Source organism: Leuresthes tenuis, unplaced genomic scaffold, assembly GCF_036924035.1.
Source record: "Leuresthes tenuis unplaced genomic scaffold, fLeuTen1.0.hap1 SCAF_4, whole genome shotgun sequence".
Classification (NCBI taxonomy): domain Eukaryota; kingdom Metazoa; phylum Chordata; class Actinopteri; order Atheriniformes; family Atherinopsidae; genus Leuresthes; species Leuresthes tenuis.
In genome coordinates, this window is record NW_027325358.1 from 6,126,449 (window position 1) to 6,142,176 (window position 15,728).

At 40.3% G+C, this 15,728-nt stretch overlaps 2 protein-coding genes across 4 annotated transcripts in view; both read left to right on the plus strand.

The window, feature by feature from the left end:
* The first annotated feature begins 64 nt into the window (after nucleotides 1–64).
* sclt1 (sodium channel and clathrin linker 1) lies at nucleotides 65–14,307 on the plus strand. 3 transcript variants are annotated; one of them, XM_072384245.1, is made up of 22 exons: nucleotides 65–150; nucleotides 532–579; nucleotides 1,399–1,460; nucleotides 2,235–2,287; nucleotides 2,456–2,528; nucleotides 2,643–2,698; nucleotides 3,064–3,199; nucleotides 5,187–5,309; nucleotides 5,521–5,586; nucleotides 6,283–6,353; nucleotides 7,280–7,370; nucleotides 7,679–7,770; nucleotides 7,992–8,169; nucleotides 8,312–8,410; nucleotides 9,500–9,571; nucleotides 9,694–9,768; nucleotides 9,897–10,039; nucleotides 11,000–11,192; nucleotides 11,900–12,096; nucleotides 13,201–13,279; nucleotides 13,860–13,955; nucleotides 14,073–14,307. In XM_072384245.1, the coding sequence occupies exons 2-22, from the start codon at nucleotides 546–548 to the stop codon at nucleotides 14,130–14,132; spliced, it is 2,049 nt and encodes a 682-aa protein (XP_072240346.1). In that variant the 5' UTR covers nucleotides 65–150; nucleotides 532–545; the 3' UTR covers nucleotides 14,133–14,307. The 3 variants fall into 3 exon arrangements, with proteins under 3 accessions (XP_072240346.1, XP_072240347.1, XP_072240348.1); XM_072384246.1 differs by having other exon boundaries at nucleotides 70–384; XM_072384247.1 differs by having other exon boundaries at nucleotides 70–335.
* Nucleotides 14,308–14,865: 558 nt separating this feature from the next.
* The window catches only part of dnah6 (dynein, axonemal, heavy chain 6), a 52,416-nt gene continuing 51,553 nt past the window's right edge, over nucleotides 14,866–15,728 (plus strand). Inside the window, exons 1-3 of the mRNA XM_072383942.1 lie at nucleotides 14,866–14,944; nucleotides 15,040–15,128; nucleotides 15,276–15,458. Of these exons, the coding sequence (XP_072240043.1) occupies nucleotides 14,866–14,944; nucleotides 15,040–15,128; nucleotides 15,276–15,458 (351 nt within the window). The remainder of the gene's footprint in view (nucleotides 14,945–15,039; nucleotides 15,129–15,275; nucleotides 15,459–15,728) is intronic.

The window sequence follows — 15,728 nt, forward strand, 5'->3', positions numbered from 1 at the left end:
CTCCGACAGTTGCTTCCCGATACAGTAGGGAACTTTTGTTCTTATCCATTACCTAGACGGAACTACTTCAGTGGTGCACACCCTAACCACCATTGGCTGTTTGTTTGGCATTTGTTTGCTTCAAAACGCTCGGCGGAATAATTCATCAAAGTAAAAACCTTAAACGTGAATTTGGCATCCTTTAAAAATACTCGTGCAGGGATTCTTTTACATGATTTTAAAGCATTGCATTCCTCAAAAATATGTTTAGGTGTTTGTTTAACGATAAAACGTTTACTTCGCTAGCTAAATTAAGCTGTGATTGCGTTGCTTCAGCTAGCAAAAAGTATCCACAGGTAACAGTAGAAAGCTAACTCTTAATCATCGTAGGCGATTTTTAATGTTGTTAGCCAACTTTACGTGGTGTTAAAAGACAATATAGTAACACAAAGTTGACATGGCTGCGGACAAATGTGATTTGTGTTTATTTTACCGATAATGTACACCAGTTCTAATCGTTTGAAGTTGCTGACATTTTTTTTTTCTGTCTAGGCTTTTCAGTAAGGATGGATACAGAAGTTGGGTTTTTGCGTGATCAAGGTAAGAGCAAGTTGGGAGGATACGCAACCCCCCTCACTTCTTCATATTTTGCTTCCAAGCAGGCTGACTCTCTTATAATATTTTAGTGAGGTCTTGAGCAAAAGTTCTCCAGGTTTTCGAAATGTCTTTCAAAGTTTTCAATTGGACATTGGCTGCTTTGCCACTCATTATCAGTCAGCATAAAGCTTTCCAAAGATATGTTAGCCAAAAATGTGTCAAATCTTGGCACAGTGTACAGTATGTCCATAAATAAATTTGATAAAACTAGATACATTGAGGACAAAAATAAGAAAAGAAGTGGAAGACCGAACAACAACCGCAACAACAACTCCAGAAGCCGTTCTTAAGGAAGGGAAATGGGGAGAAAAGGCTGAGGTTTGCCAAATAACACAAGAAGTGGACTGAAAATCAGTGGCAACAGGTCTTATGGAGGGATGAATTCTCCCCAGAGCCCGGACCTCAACATTATCGAAGCAGTGTGGGATCATCTGACAGAGAACAGAACAAAAGGCAGCCCACATCCAAAGAAGAGCTTTGGGATGTCCTTCAAGAAGCCTGGAGAACTATTCCTGAAGACTCCTTAAAGAAATGACAGAAAGCTTGTCTCAGAGGGTTCAGGCTGTGGTGGAGAATAAAGGAGCTCAGACCAGATATTGATGTTTAGGCTTTTTAGAATTGTAAAAACTTATTCTGTGTTTCCATTTGTTTTTTTACTTATTTCAATAAGTCATAGCACCTACCTCGTGTGTATTAAAGAATGAGGGGTTGCTTCAGACTTCTGCAAAGTTTTGTGTGCTTGATGACGTGTTCTGTTCTCAGTCCGCAGGTTAAATTCAGCTCTTAGCCAGTATCAGTATGGGCACCGCACTCAATCACCTCAGGTAAAGAGACATATTTATTTATTTAGTATTTCAGTTAAATGAATCGGGCAAATATATATATATTTTTTTTATTTGACTAATTTGGAGCGCATTCAGTTAAACTGTGTGATAATTTTTGAGGCTGCAGTTTGTGATGTTGTATTTGTTCGACCAAAATTTATACCAAGCTTTTTGCATACTATTTAAGGTAATTTTATCCTCTTCAATTGTACCTGTTAATTCGGCAACTGAGTGTATATATTTTAAAAGACTTAGCCCCCATTTTGATCTCTGTCAAGCAGTTTCAGCTGTAATACAGACTAGTCTCTCTCTTGTCATTGGTGTAGCACTATAATTAAAGGTGCTACTGATTATTCACATTGTTTTGCTCACCTGATACTTCAGTATCACTGTCTGCAACATGAAAATTAGACTTTTTATCTTCTAACGTGAGCTACACTTGACTGTACCCTGTGCACATTTGGTAAAGAAAGGGTTGAGGGGAAAGGTGTGGTGGAAGGTTCGTGGAACAAGAGGACAAAAAAGACATTTTTGCTTTTGATGGGTGTAGTGAAGGGTAAATGGGCCGTGTATCTAGAGCAAGTTGAATTGGAAGACTCCACTGAAGACGTAAGCCCAATTATTTGTTCCAGTTTGTTTGCAGCATTGCAAAAATAAATGAATAAATAACTTGACCTATATGGGAATTATGCTGAATGATAATTTTGACCTGTACATCTGTAATTTAGTTTTGTTGATTAAAGTGCTTCTCGCTGCTTGTCTCCTGTCTGATAGGTTGAGGGGGCACAGTGGGTAGAGTCTCCTGCGCCCTGGCTCTCAGATAGAGGGTTGGTTGAACACTTTCTTATTTTTTCTGATTCGTTGAGATGTTTTTAGAACGTTATCACCGGAGATTCTGCATGAGAAAAAGTTCTGAGAAATATGTTCATATGAATGCATCACAGAGCAGATCCTTTTTGCCACATATGTGATGTTTCCGTTCCTCTGTGTTACAGCATAATGGCTCCTCTTATAGCAGAGTATGATCGGCACATGGATGAAATGACGGAACGGCTGCAGAAATACCAGGTAAAAGAAAAAAGTCTTGATGTGAAATGTTGTTACTTTGTAGACGTGGAAGTGGAAATCATTTGGTCTGCAGGTTAACTGTTGGATAACAGTGCGTTGGTGCTTGTTTAACAGGAACTGATGGCAGATGTCAAATTGAAGCTGGAGAAGGTTGTAAAGGAAAACGAAAGGTAAATTATTATCATTATTTGTTTATTTTTTATATAAGAGTCAATATTTGTTAGGTGGCTGCACAGCAGATGACAAATATGGATTTCTATCATATAGACCAAACCTTTCAGACCTGCGAGACATCAGAGAATTATTATTGATTTGTTGCTTGAATTGTTTTTATTAAATGTACTTGTACGTGCAACCACAACGGGGAATAGTGAGCGCTATGTTTACTTTGGTTATCTTTTTTTCTGTAATGATATTGAAGGCATCGAGACCATTTACATTACGACCAAATACAGTCCTGCTTGAATGAATGTAATAAAAGTTGTTTCATTTGACATATGAAACTAAGAGCAGATTAAATGTATCCTTTTTCAAGGTTGCACGCTGAACTGAGAGAATCTGTTGAGAAGCAGCTCCATGCTCTGCCCGTGGCTTCAGGAGTGGAGGGCAGCACAATGGAGGAGGATGCCATCATCAAAAACCTCCAAGAGCAGGTTCAGCTGTCTGAGCAGGTCTGCATATTTTTGTTTTACACGTCTACGCTCTTCTAGATCAAGCTCGGAATTTGAATGATGTTTTGCTTGTGTTTATGTAGTGTCGTAGATACTTCAGCTACTTACTAGCAGGTATTTTCCTCATTCCTCTGTTTACTCACCGGGGGTTGGAGGTCCAGAGTTTTGTGTTGGCCTTCCTTTAAACACTAAATATACACACGCTATACAGCTTACACATGTGGTGTTAAGAGCTGGTAGTTTAAATAGGTTGCTGTTTAAAAAGGACTCAACCTGGCAAAATAAGAGGAAACTAAAGAAAAACAGACAGAGGTTATGCATGAAGAAGGAAATGCACCACCACATATTTGTAGAGGGTCATAAAACTTCCCTGAGATGAATTACTGAGCTGTAGCTCAGGAGGAGGAGCAGTAGTTTGCCATTAGAAGGTCAGCGGTTCGATCCCCGGTTTCCCTGGGCCAAATGTCGAAGCTCCTTGACAAGGAGATCCTAAAAAGATTTATGACATTCATAAATCTTTTGCCATATTAGCTAAAAATGTTTAAGACAATTTTCATGTCTAAAGTGTAACACTAAGTTTATTAAAAGCAGTAGCTGTCAGACCGTCACCGTAGAGCATGGCTAGATAAAAAATAAAAGATCGCTCCAAGTGCATCCTCTTCCAAGACTAGGGGTGGGCGATATGACGATATCAAATCGTGAACGATTGCAACGTGAAGACGATTCGTAACGATCTGTCAAACTGCAGAGATCGTGGGATCGTCAAGGGCACATTCTATAAATTACAGTTCTATGCTGATGCACCAGATGTATTACGTCATTAACCTGACCGACCAATCACAGCGAATTGCGGGCAGTGATGCGCTTTCTTACCTGCCTCCTTGTTAGCGTGTGTAGCAGTAGCCGCATGGAGAGCCATGGTTGAAAGCCAAACGGAGGAGTTGGTCGCTAAAAAAAAATTCCACCTCCATTATATGGAATTGGTTTGGATTTTCCGCAACTGATCAAGCGCAAGCAAATGTAATTTTCAAAGTTTGCACAGAAACGGTTCGCACGTCCGGTGGCAACACGACGAATCTGTTCAATCACTTGAAGAGGAAGCATCCCAAACAGTATGCTGAGAGCCAAACAGCGAGGGGCCCGGCAGCACCGGCACCGCGGGCAGCAGCTAGCAAGACCAAAACAGACAACATTAACACAGGCGTTTGACAAAGGTGCTACGTATGACAAGTCAAGCAAGCGATAGAAAGAGGTAACAGAAGCAGCTACCTTTTATCTTGCAAAAGATATGGTACCGTTCAAGACGGTAGAAAAGGAGGGGTTCGGACGTCTGCTTCAAGTAATTGACCCGTGGTACGAGCTGCCCAGCCGAAAATACTTCTGCAACACTGTCTGTTTTTCACTTTTCAATTTAAGATTGTGATAAAATCGAAATTGTGATTTTATTTTTAAAAAAAATCATGATATTGTCATATCGCCCACCCCTATCCAAGACCAGTGCTTTATTTAAGAATGAAAAAAATGAAACAGATTTGATTAAGAGAAATTTGATTAAAAAAGATCAAGAGAAGTAAGTTGAATTAAGCTGCTATGAATATGTAAAGACTACATTCACTGGTTTATTCTGAAAAATAAATGAATAAATCTTTTGCCACATTTGAAGAATGTGAAAAATGTTAGTGAAACGATTCTAAATTATAATATCAAGAATGGCCACTGAATAATACGAGTGCTCCCCGTCTGAAGCACCTCCTGTGGATTAAAAAATTGCATTGAGTCTCTCCTGAGCTCTAGCACTGCTGGTCTTTAATGCAGCTGGAAGCTGATTAGATACTGGCTTAGAAGATCAATGTGGTTTTGATCATTCAGTATAGAGCACCGGAACAAAGACGCTTTCTGAAAACTTTTAAACAGCTATATCTATTAGCAACAGAAAACAAGACATGATGGTTGTCTGAGTGGATATTTTGTATGTGCATGAGTTCAGGAGCGGGTGCAGGCCATGGAGCTGTGGCAGACAGCAGCCCAGGAGCTGGACCGCCTGCAGCAGGTCTACCAGAAGACCGTCTCTGACAGGCAGCTCCACGATGCTCAAAGACAGCACCTCAAGGTTCACTATCCCCACACTAACTTGCAGAACCAGCACATTATATTACAGTACAGCTTTGATACTTTATATACATGAGGTATTCACCACTAGATGGAGCCGTTATCATAGTGGGGAGGTTAATTAAAGTTGTTTGGTCACAGTTCATTCTTGATATAAGCAGAAGCTAATTACTAGCAGTTAAATGTTATTGAATGCCTTTTTGCCATCACAGGATCAGCTTGTTCAGTTCCAGCAGCACGCTTACAAACTCCAAGCAGCCAATCGGAAACTGGAATCGGTAAGTAACGTCTAATTAAAAGCGTGTTAAATCACTGCCTCCAATTAGCCATGGGATCGAAATGCTGTGCACTTTTTCAAAAAGAACCCTGCTCTAATAATTAATCTTGTAACTAAATGAATTGGTTTCTAAATCTCTCTGGTAGTTGGCCAGAACTGTCTTCTTGTATAATGGACTGTCAGCTCACTTGGTAATCCTCTAACTATCTTAGCTTTCCTTTTTCTAGCACATGCTGTTGTACACCCTGTGTCTCTCCTGCAGTCACAGATAACTCAAGACCAGACTGTTCAGGCTCTTTTTAGAAACAGTTGACTTGGCTTAGGCTCAATCTTACTATGGTTTCATCTATTTACACCAAAACACATCCACAGACAAACCTGGTGGTTACTTTAGTCACAATACAGTGTGTAATGAGATAGTAAGTAATACTAGATCCTTCTAATGCATTTTTAATGAGTGGGTAAGCCCTGGGCTTTTCACTCACTGACTGTTCATGCAAGCAACCTTTTTCAGTCTGCATGAGAGAACATTTGTCTTTGTAGCAGTGAATGACTGATGGAGGCTCCTTGGGGTTTGTTCTGAAAGGACGTAGACTTTTTTTTTTTTGGTAAAAAGTTGGTTTTCACCTTAACTTGGAGCTGTGCGTTTGGAATCATGCCGCACAAATGGAAGTCTTGTCTTTCCTGCCACACACAGACTAACCAGCAGCTCCTGAAGACGGTGACAGAGCAGAGCACAGAAATGGAGGATCTACACAGTCAGCTCAGGTAACAAACCACCTCAGAGTCTAAGCGGCTGCTGTCAAAGGTATTGTTTAGAATGGATTAACGATACGAGGAGCATTACATGGTGCACTCCTTGTTTTACCCCTTTGACAACAACGTCCCATCCAATCTGTAGACTGAAGAAAATGGTTAAAAAGGTTTGTTTAACGTATTGCAGTCTGCACACCGTGGCGTAGGAAAAAAAATTGCTCAACTTAAATGAGCATTTGCTCAATTTGATTATATCTGCAGTTTCTCTGTTCGCTTGGGTATATACAGTGCCATGTTTTTTGCCAGGCTGCCTTGATTGCAGATGTTTCTGCATTATGACATCATGAATCAGTCAGCTGAGGCTGAGAAATGAGCAGTCTCTGCCAGTTATTTCAAAGTGACACATTATCTGCTTCAGATGTTATATTAGATGTTAATTACTGCAGTAAAAGAGCCTTACCTGTACATATTAATCGAGAATAATTCTAATATCCACTTTTTGGTTCAAGTTTGAGGAAAAATGTGGTCTGCTCTGTACAGTGAAGATGGTCAGTGACTTCCTTCTCTCTGCCTTCACTGTTAAGTTGCTAAGACTCCAGTTCAGGCTCCAGGAAGTCATTGATCTTGGCCATCAGTCCAGGGCATAACCTCACAGGGGCAACAAAACAGAAAATCACTTGTTTTTGTACAGATTAAACAAACATAGTGTAACCTCTTAACCAAATAGCTTGAGAAGTGTTCAGACAGATCATGGTTGTGTTCTGGATCTGAACATTTACAGATATGAGAGGTGCATTTCTTCCTAAATTTTTACAGAAAAACAAATGGGAACATTTTCCAAATTGGGAAACTGTTGTCTTTATTGCAAAAATAATCTAAACAGGTGATCCTAAATTCAGCTGAGCAACTAGTCACTCTCTCTTTTGGTATTCCCGTAGACAGGCGAAGACTGAACTCAGGACAGCCACAGCTAAAGTGGATGAGATGACCAAATTGTTGCAGAATTTCCAGGAACAGATGCAGAGACGGGTGGGTATATGGAAAAAAAATCATGGAATTTGAATGGAAAACTGATGCTTGGCTTTCCACTTAACAGAGGTAGGAAGGGTAGCGGAAAACAACGACTCTCAGAACATATCTCGCACTGATTTAGTGCTTAAACATTTGAAAAAGCAGATAATTCTCTGTTTGTGTGACATTTTGGGTTTTTGTTGTCATGCATTACTAGGCTTTAGCATCCACTGTTTGATTAAAATCATTTTTCCATATAATTAACCTGCAGGAGATTATTGTTGTTCTTGCAGTTTTGCTCTGATGGTCATAATGTATGTAACTAGGAGGAAGATGTGGCAGAGGCTCAGGGGCGAGAGGACGCAGCAGACAGACGACTTCAACAGCTTCAAACAACCTTGAGCCAGCTAGAGACCAGGTGAGCACATTTTTACTTTCTGCTTCACCACTTTTCACTCCTTATAGCTGTACCTGGCTGTCAGCTAAAAAAGATGGTGCTTTAGATTTTGAGAGTGCTGTATTATGGATCTTCTGGGAAGTCATGAAATTTTACATCTGACTTTTGCTGTCATAAGGCCAAGCAGCAGTTTTTTGACTTTCCCTCTTCTGCTGGTTCTCACTCGTTTTCTCCATTTTCAGGCTAAAAGCTGCATCTCAGGAGGCAGAGGCAGTTCGTAGAGAGCAAGCTGTGTGGGAGAGAAAGGTGGGAGAACTCCAGGCACGTTGCACCACCCTGGAAGAGGAGAAGTACGAGGCTCTGTCCAAAGTCAGAGAGAGTGTTCAAGTGGCGGAGGAGGCCGCACTGCAGAAGGACCAGGTGCCCACAGGATCATCTTCTTCCTTTCTTCTTTGACCTTATTTCATCTTTTTTTCATCTTCGTCTGTTCAGCTGCAATATCTGCTTGGAACATTTCCCCCCTGAAATGTGTCCCCGTTCCCATCTTTACTTTTCCCTGTAGGCCCTGTTAAGAGAGAAACAGAAGACAGAAGAGCTAGAAAAGACAAAGGAAGCCATCAAACACTTGATCCAAGAAGCTGCAGTCCGAACCAGGAAAGAGGTACACGATTATTAAGCAGTTGAATGAATATTTTTACAAAGTGCTTTCAGGGTATCCCTAAAATCAGCTTTGAAGCTTATGCTTTATGAGTATGGGGTGATGTGTCAGTGCTGCACACTTTGATTTTAAAAGATTAGAATTTTTAATTGAGAAACTACCACCAACTATACTTTTTCCCAACACATGATTCAACGAGCCAAAAGCAGGGTGCTGCTCTCTAACCCTGTGTAACCTCAGCCAGAGACGTGCTGATTAATGCGTTATTAAGGAGTATTCTTCATCAAGCTCTTCAACTGCTTAATCTTGTTAATACATCACCGTGTGACTGAAGCACTGGCTGGCAAATTAGTCTCTGGCTTGGCTTTAAAAAGGATAATATTTCAAAGCATCTTCCTGCAAATCTTGGACTTGCTTTTTTACCGTCCAGATACTTTTGTCATTGAGTTGGAGGTTAAGTTTGAATGCTGCAACCAAAGTGAGACACCATAATCTTCTTTTCCCCTCATCCCTATTTAAAGCCACTCAGTCTGAAGACAAGCGTGTGTAATGAAGAGTTAATCCCCAAAGTGCCTACAAGTGCTAGTCAGACCTTAGACTCACCTGAGGATACAAGTACTACTTAGACTTTGAAGCATGAGCGATGAGTTTCCAAAATGGAGGCATGTCCAGTTATTTACTGTTTAGATGTAGCCTATAGCTACATCTACGTCTCTACAGTTTCTTAGATTCTTGCTTCTCTGTTTCACTTGCCTAACCCATCAGTCTGAAGTTGTACTTTAAGACAGCGTTCTTAAACCACAGGGTTTTCTAAAAGCCTCAACAGAACCACCACAGTCTACAAATTCTTTTTTTTCATGTTCTCTAAACAAACTGTAAAAATGAAATGAAGAAAAAAATGCAATAGTCTGAACTTGTATATTATTGACATTCCCAAGTCCTGTGAAAGTTGGTCAAGATATGATATATTAAATATGATCAATATATATATATATTGATCATATTTAATATATCATATCTGAATGTGCGAAATGGAAGAAAAGAGAAAGCAGTTACACTCCACAGATCCATTTTCTTTTATTTCCTCAACAGGTGGAAAATGTGCGCAAGCAGTGCAACATCCAAATCCATCGTATGGCAGAGGAACTGTCTGCACTGCAGTTGGTAAGAACCTGTTCCTTTTATGATCACACTAAACATTTTTTTGTTTCAGCTTGTCTCCTTGTTCTGTCTGCAACCACCCTCCCCCATGACACCCCTTGTACTCTCTTCCCACCTGTCTCTAGGAGTGTGCAGATAAAGAGTCTCAGATTGAAAGGTCCCTGCGTGAGAGAAAAGCAGTAGAGGAAGAACTGGAGAAGGTATCTGTAGAAAAAGACTTCTATTGCCCTTTCTAGAGTTTTGATGCTGTTTGATTAAATGTCTCTATGAGTGGGCTCAGGCAGTGCTGCTGGTCATGTTAGTAATGCCAGTGGTGTTTTTGTTTCAGGTGTATAAGGAAGGCAGGGCAGAGCCAGAGTTCAAGAAGATTGATGCCCTTCATCAGAGGTGTCTAAATGCAGAGAGACTGAAGGAAGACATTAGCCTTACTCTACAAAGTACCCAGAACAAACTGAAAAAGGTGGAGATGGAGTAAGTGTTACTGTTAAGTAAGTTTACTCTTAAATGTCTTGGGCAGGAGGTTCATTTAGTTCAGTGCAGTTAAATTCAATACGACTTTATTAAACCCCGAAGGAAAATTATTTAGCTGCTGTATGAATGTTATAGATGGATATAAAAATATGATTTAATAAAAATAAGTCTGCAAACTTTTGGAAAGTTGAAGTGTAGCAGAAAGAGGTTTTGTTGCAATCCTCGGAGATGACCATGATGAAAGAGAGGTGTTATTTTTCTATCTGGGCATCTGTTTAGCAGATGTTGCACACAGCATCAGCAGGTAACACGGGTGAACTCTCTGAAACTCTGAGCCTGCAGTTCAACATCTGGGGAGCAGAGATGGTCCTTCACAGTTCCATATGCAAAATTACACCATCTGTTGTTACCAGGCACTACAATCCCTCTTTCTTTACTGATGCTTCTTCGTCCCTCTGTCCGTGGTCTGAAAGCTGGGTAGAGAGGCCTTAAGAGTTGTTCCTTCTGCCATGTCTTAGTGAAACAAATAGCACTGTCTTCCCAGTATTTCTGCTGCATCCTTGTCAGCGCTCCACGTTTGCCCATTTTATCTCACAATGATCTTACATTTCCTTGATGACAAAGGAAATAAATGGTTTAAACTTCTCCCTTCTCTCAATGTGTTCTTGCTGTGCATCCTTGACATCTCCTCCTTTATGCATCTGGATTTGGGGTCTTATTGGAGGCATTACTTGGACATTGAAAAGCTCAGTGAGCCGTAACCAACATCCCTGTTTGCATGGTTATGCATCATAAAAGATGCAGCACAACATCCACACCAGCACAGAAATATGTTTTTCTTTTTTTTTAAAAAGAGACTCAATTAGTGCAGACCTACTTGAGCAGGCTGCCACCAAGTGTCGGGCCATTCAAGAACAATCTTTACAGTCTTGCTGTCCTTCCGATCTGATCCACCACCAGATATAGTGAGGAGCTGTCTCGCTGCCAGGACGAGGTGCGGCGGCTGCAGGGCTCTCTGACTGCAGCCCGGGATGACTGCGTCAGTGTTAGTGAGGACCGGCTGCAGCTGCACCAGGAGAACCTGCAGCTCCGCAGGGAGATGGATGAGCTGCGCAAGGCCACCATGCTGCTCCAAAAGAAAGCCAAGCAGCAGGTAACTTAATTACAGGTGGAAATGAGAAGGATGTAAATCAATCCATACTAACGAAAATACACAGTAAAACAATCTTAAATTTGTACAGGACAAAAGTGAATATGGTTTAAAGGTAATATAGAACACATAAAGTAAGTAAGATGGTGCTTTGGTTGCCTTATTGCACGGCCAGCAAGATAAACTTAACAAAACATTTATCTTGATTTAATGTTTTATGAGGAATTATTAAATGTAAGGAAGTGCCGCTGTAGGGCTGGTGGTCAAACCTAACAAAGTCAAAGTGCTTTTTAGTAATTTGGACTTGTGGAATAAAAAGGCAGAGAAAACTGAAGCAACAGCATTTAGTTTAGGATTAAATCACAACGATCTGTTAACAGAAAAGAATCTTGTTTGAGAGCTTTTCTGCTCCCTGTGCACATGTTAGAGAGCGCAGAGCTGAGACGAGCACTGCTTTTCTTATGTGTTCAGAACATCTCGACACACTCTGCAAATTCCGTTACTGTAAGGTGAATCATTTATGTAAATGGTATTGCAAAGAGGTGTAGCCACTTGTTTACTGTACAGCAGTGTGCATTGTTTGATCATATATTGGATTATCTAGCTTTCATTTTGATTTTGTGATTGGATATATGAATGATCCATTTGAATTAATTTTGAACTCGTGGGGTTGAACTTGTGTGCGTAACTTCATTGCCTTCCTCACTCAGGTTTCACAGATGGAGCAAGAGTACAGCCTCAAAGAGCAGGGACTTGACGCACGTGTGAGGGAAATGGAGGAAAGCAGCCGAAGTTCTAGTGCTGATCTGACGCGCCTCCTTGCAGCACAACAGAAAAGTACTCAGCGTTGGAAGGAAGAGGCCAAGAACCTTGTGCAGGCCTTTGAGACTAAAATCACAGGCCTCAAGTAAGAACTTGTGCAGTTGCGTTCTAACCTTTCAAAGGAAAGGACACAAAACATTTTTGTATTTGGACAAAACTTTAAACCTTAATTGTGATGAGACGAGGCTGAAAACCAGTGATAATGATCTGTGATCTTTGGGCAGGCTTAATTTAACTTTTCACACATTTCAGAACAATATACAGAATTAGGCAAAAGTAGAATTCTACATCTAATCCATTTCAAGGGATATGCTAATTATTAGCATGCCAATTAAATGTGTGATTATATTCATAAACATAGTCATCTTTATGGTTATAGGAGGTTATATCAGTGCCCAGAGAAAGTCTTTAAGGACCCATTGACAGTCTCAAGTCTCCTTAGTAATCATCCTGCAGGCTTTTTTGTAAGCTTCTCCAATTTTTCAGAAAGCTATAAGCCCAACCAGACTGGATGAGGAGCATCGATGCACAACCATTTTATGGTCTCCAGAAATGCTCTACAGGGTTCAGGTGCACGCTGTGGCTGTATTTGAAGCGCCTCTGCCTTGGCTCCTGCAGCAGCTTTTGACTAAGCTGATATGCGAGCTGAAAGGGTAGCAGACCACATCACAATAGCTGACTTAAACTTGGTTTCAGTACATCAGCATGTGCTGTGCCTTTCACCTTACGCAACATACTTTGCTTGCAGTTCATTTTTCTCAGCTTCTGAGGTTGAAAATAGGAAGTGTATGGTGCTTTAAACGAAAAGAAGAAAAGCAAACATTCTCTGGTTAAATAAAGAAAGAAGTATTCAATGGTAGCCAGTGCAATTGAAACTCGTTGGTAAATGACTGTTGAAAGATGATTTAAAATGATTAATACTTAACACTCTATTAACTGGAATACCAACAGTGCTATTATAAAGGAACAAATATGTGAAATATCTGGAAAACTAATCTGATACTTCATTGCCCAAGGACTTAATTGCATCAGTTGAATTTGTTCTGCTCTGAACAATAGGCGTACCAAGCTGAGATGCATTGAAAACATTGACGATGCTTAAAGAATAATAGAATTTAAGCTTTATAGATGTTTCTGTTGTCTCCATGAAAAGTGGTTTGGCTCATATCTCTTTTTTTTCACATGGCAGGGCAGAACTGAATCGACAGAAGCAGCGTTCACATGAGCTACTGATACAACTTGAAACTGACCATAATGCTATTTCAGAGGTTTGTGCGACACATTGAGGCATATAAAAGTGCTAGGGCACATTGTTATAAACTGAGCATGGAGCTGTGACCAGTTCTCAAATAATTCATGGAAATGCATGCACCATGGTATAGCCTTTGACCTCATGAAAGAAGCTACTTAACTAAAAGAATTTTTAACATGGGTTCAAAGAGCATATGCCTCTGAGGCAAAGAAACCATGGTAATGAGAGGGTTTTACGGTCTGTATTTTTTAACCCAGAGACTATATTTATGGACAATAATCTGGAACAGTCGGACCATTCTCTGTAAATGCTAGAGATGGTTGTGCGTGAAAATCCCAGTAGATCAGCCCGTCTGGCACCAACAACCACGCCACGTTCAGAGTCACTTAAATCCACTTTCTTCCCCATTCTGATGCTCAGTTTGAACTCCTAACAAGTTGTCTTGACCACCTCTACATGCCTAAATGCATGAGCTGCGGTCATGCGATTGGCTGATTAACTATTTGTGTTAACAAGCAATTGAAAGGGTGTTACTAATAAAGTGACCGGTGAGTGTAAATATATAGATAATGATAATTTTGTGTGTGTTTGTTCAGTATGAGAGGCGGCTTGCAGAATATCAAGAAAAAACTAATCGTCTACAGAGAAGACTGACACAAGCTGAACAGAAGGCAGCTACTGCTTCACAACAGGTAACTATGATGTGCCCTGACAGCGCGTCCAAACCCGGCTCTTTCATTGAAATTTACAAATATTTCCTTTGCCATTGTTTTCTAATTACTTACCGTTTTACTAAATGTTTTTTTCAGCTGAGTATGTTGGTATCGCAGCGGAGGAAAACAGCCATGGTGGATCCTGAAACTCTATGAGAACTTGTCATGCATTAAGAAAGAAACTTTGCCATGTGTTTTAAGAATCTGTGATCAACATTTGGTCGCAAAGAGAACACTATTGTTGTCTGTGCTCAGGTAATTAAATGGTGGTGATATATTCCAGTTTTATACACATATGTTGTAAAAACCTTAATTGTATTTATAAAGAAAAAAATGTCTGTAAATGTGAAATAAACTTTGTAATATCTACAAAATGATTTAAAAAATGTTGATATTCAGTGTCTTTTGTGTATTTGTATGTAACAATTTAATATTGTTGATTTAAAAATCCTAGAGGAAACAGTTTGCCATCTGAAAACAACAATTTGCACACTGGACATAATACCATCAGACTTTTTAAAAACAGTTTTCACCTCAGTAGAAAGTGATCTCCTACAAATAGTTAACAACTCACTGGTATCAGGCATTTTAATTTAGTTGATTTCTATATATTTTTTTAATAAACTTTACTTTGTGTGAAAGAAGTCACGAGCGTCTTGACAACACCATCGTGTCTCTGGTCGCGTTGCTTGGCAGAGGAGGGTTCCGTTGCTAGGAAACTGTAAACATAAGCGTTGTCTGTGCTCCGTAACGCAACTTGACTTTGTATATGGGTTACTTTAAATGTATTCAGGATTAGCGTTACTCATGCAGCACGTGCAAATTTCACAGTTTTTGATTAGCACTTTTACCTCACTGCTCCAAACCCTATGAGGATAGGCTATATGCAATGGCTTCTTCTTCTTCTCCGAGGGCCTCCCTGCCGAGCATTTCTGGGCTAAGCCTGGACAGTAACAGTGACTCTAAAGGTAGGTACAGCCCTGTGAAACCGAACAACCCTCGGGTTGTCGAGTCTTAAATTATATCGTTTTAGGCGAACGTTTTATTTGACGTACTCTTCCAGAACGACTGCAGAAGCTTCCAGAACTAAGCTCCCAGAACCAGAACGCCACTGCTCCACCAAGACCTCCAGTACATTTAAAAGACCCTCAGGTGAGACTTGACAAACCTGCCTAACTTAAAACTTTCGATTTTAGTTATATATATATATATATAGATGACTTTTATAGAAGCGCGATTTGAATTAGAATGTACAGATATGGACCTTATGTAGTTGTCCTAATCTTCATCGTAATGTAGGCTGTGCTGAAGAGGCGTGTGACACGAAAACAACCCAGTGTCCAACATCGGAAGGCCCGTGAGCAGATGTTTTTTCCCGGCTGGTACACTCGGCCACCTTCAACGCAAGAGAAAGCGCAGCCTTGGCGCAGGCGTCCCGAACAAAAGCCTGTCCATCTCCCTCCACTGCAATCCACTAAACAGGTCAGTGTCTGGCATCCACGGTGAGGGGAGGGAATCAATCCTCTAAGATTCTTCACTTAGAAATGTGCTTCCATCACTTTACAGAATCCTGCATTTTAATAATTAAACATGGAACGACTTATAATTTTTCTGATTAAGGTAGAAAACTGAACTTCTTAAACCTGATTTGAAGGCTGGATGATCAATGAAAACTGATTTATAAATCAATTTTCTGTCAGAAGGCAACTTAAACAATTGTGACAAGACACTTGAAGTTGGCATTGCAGATAT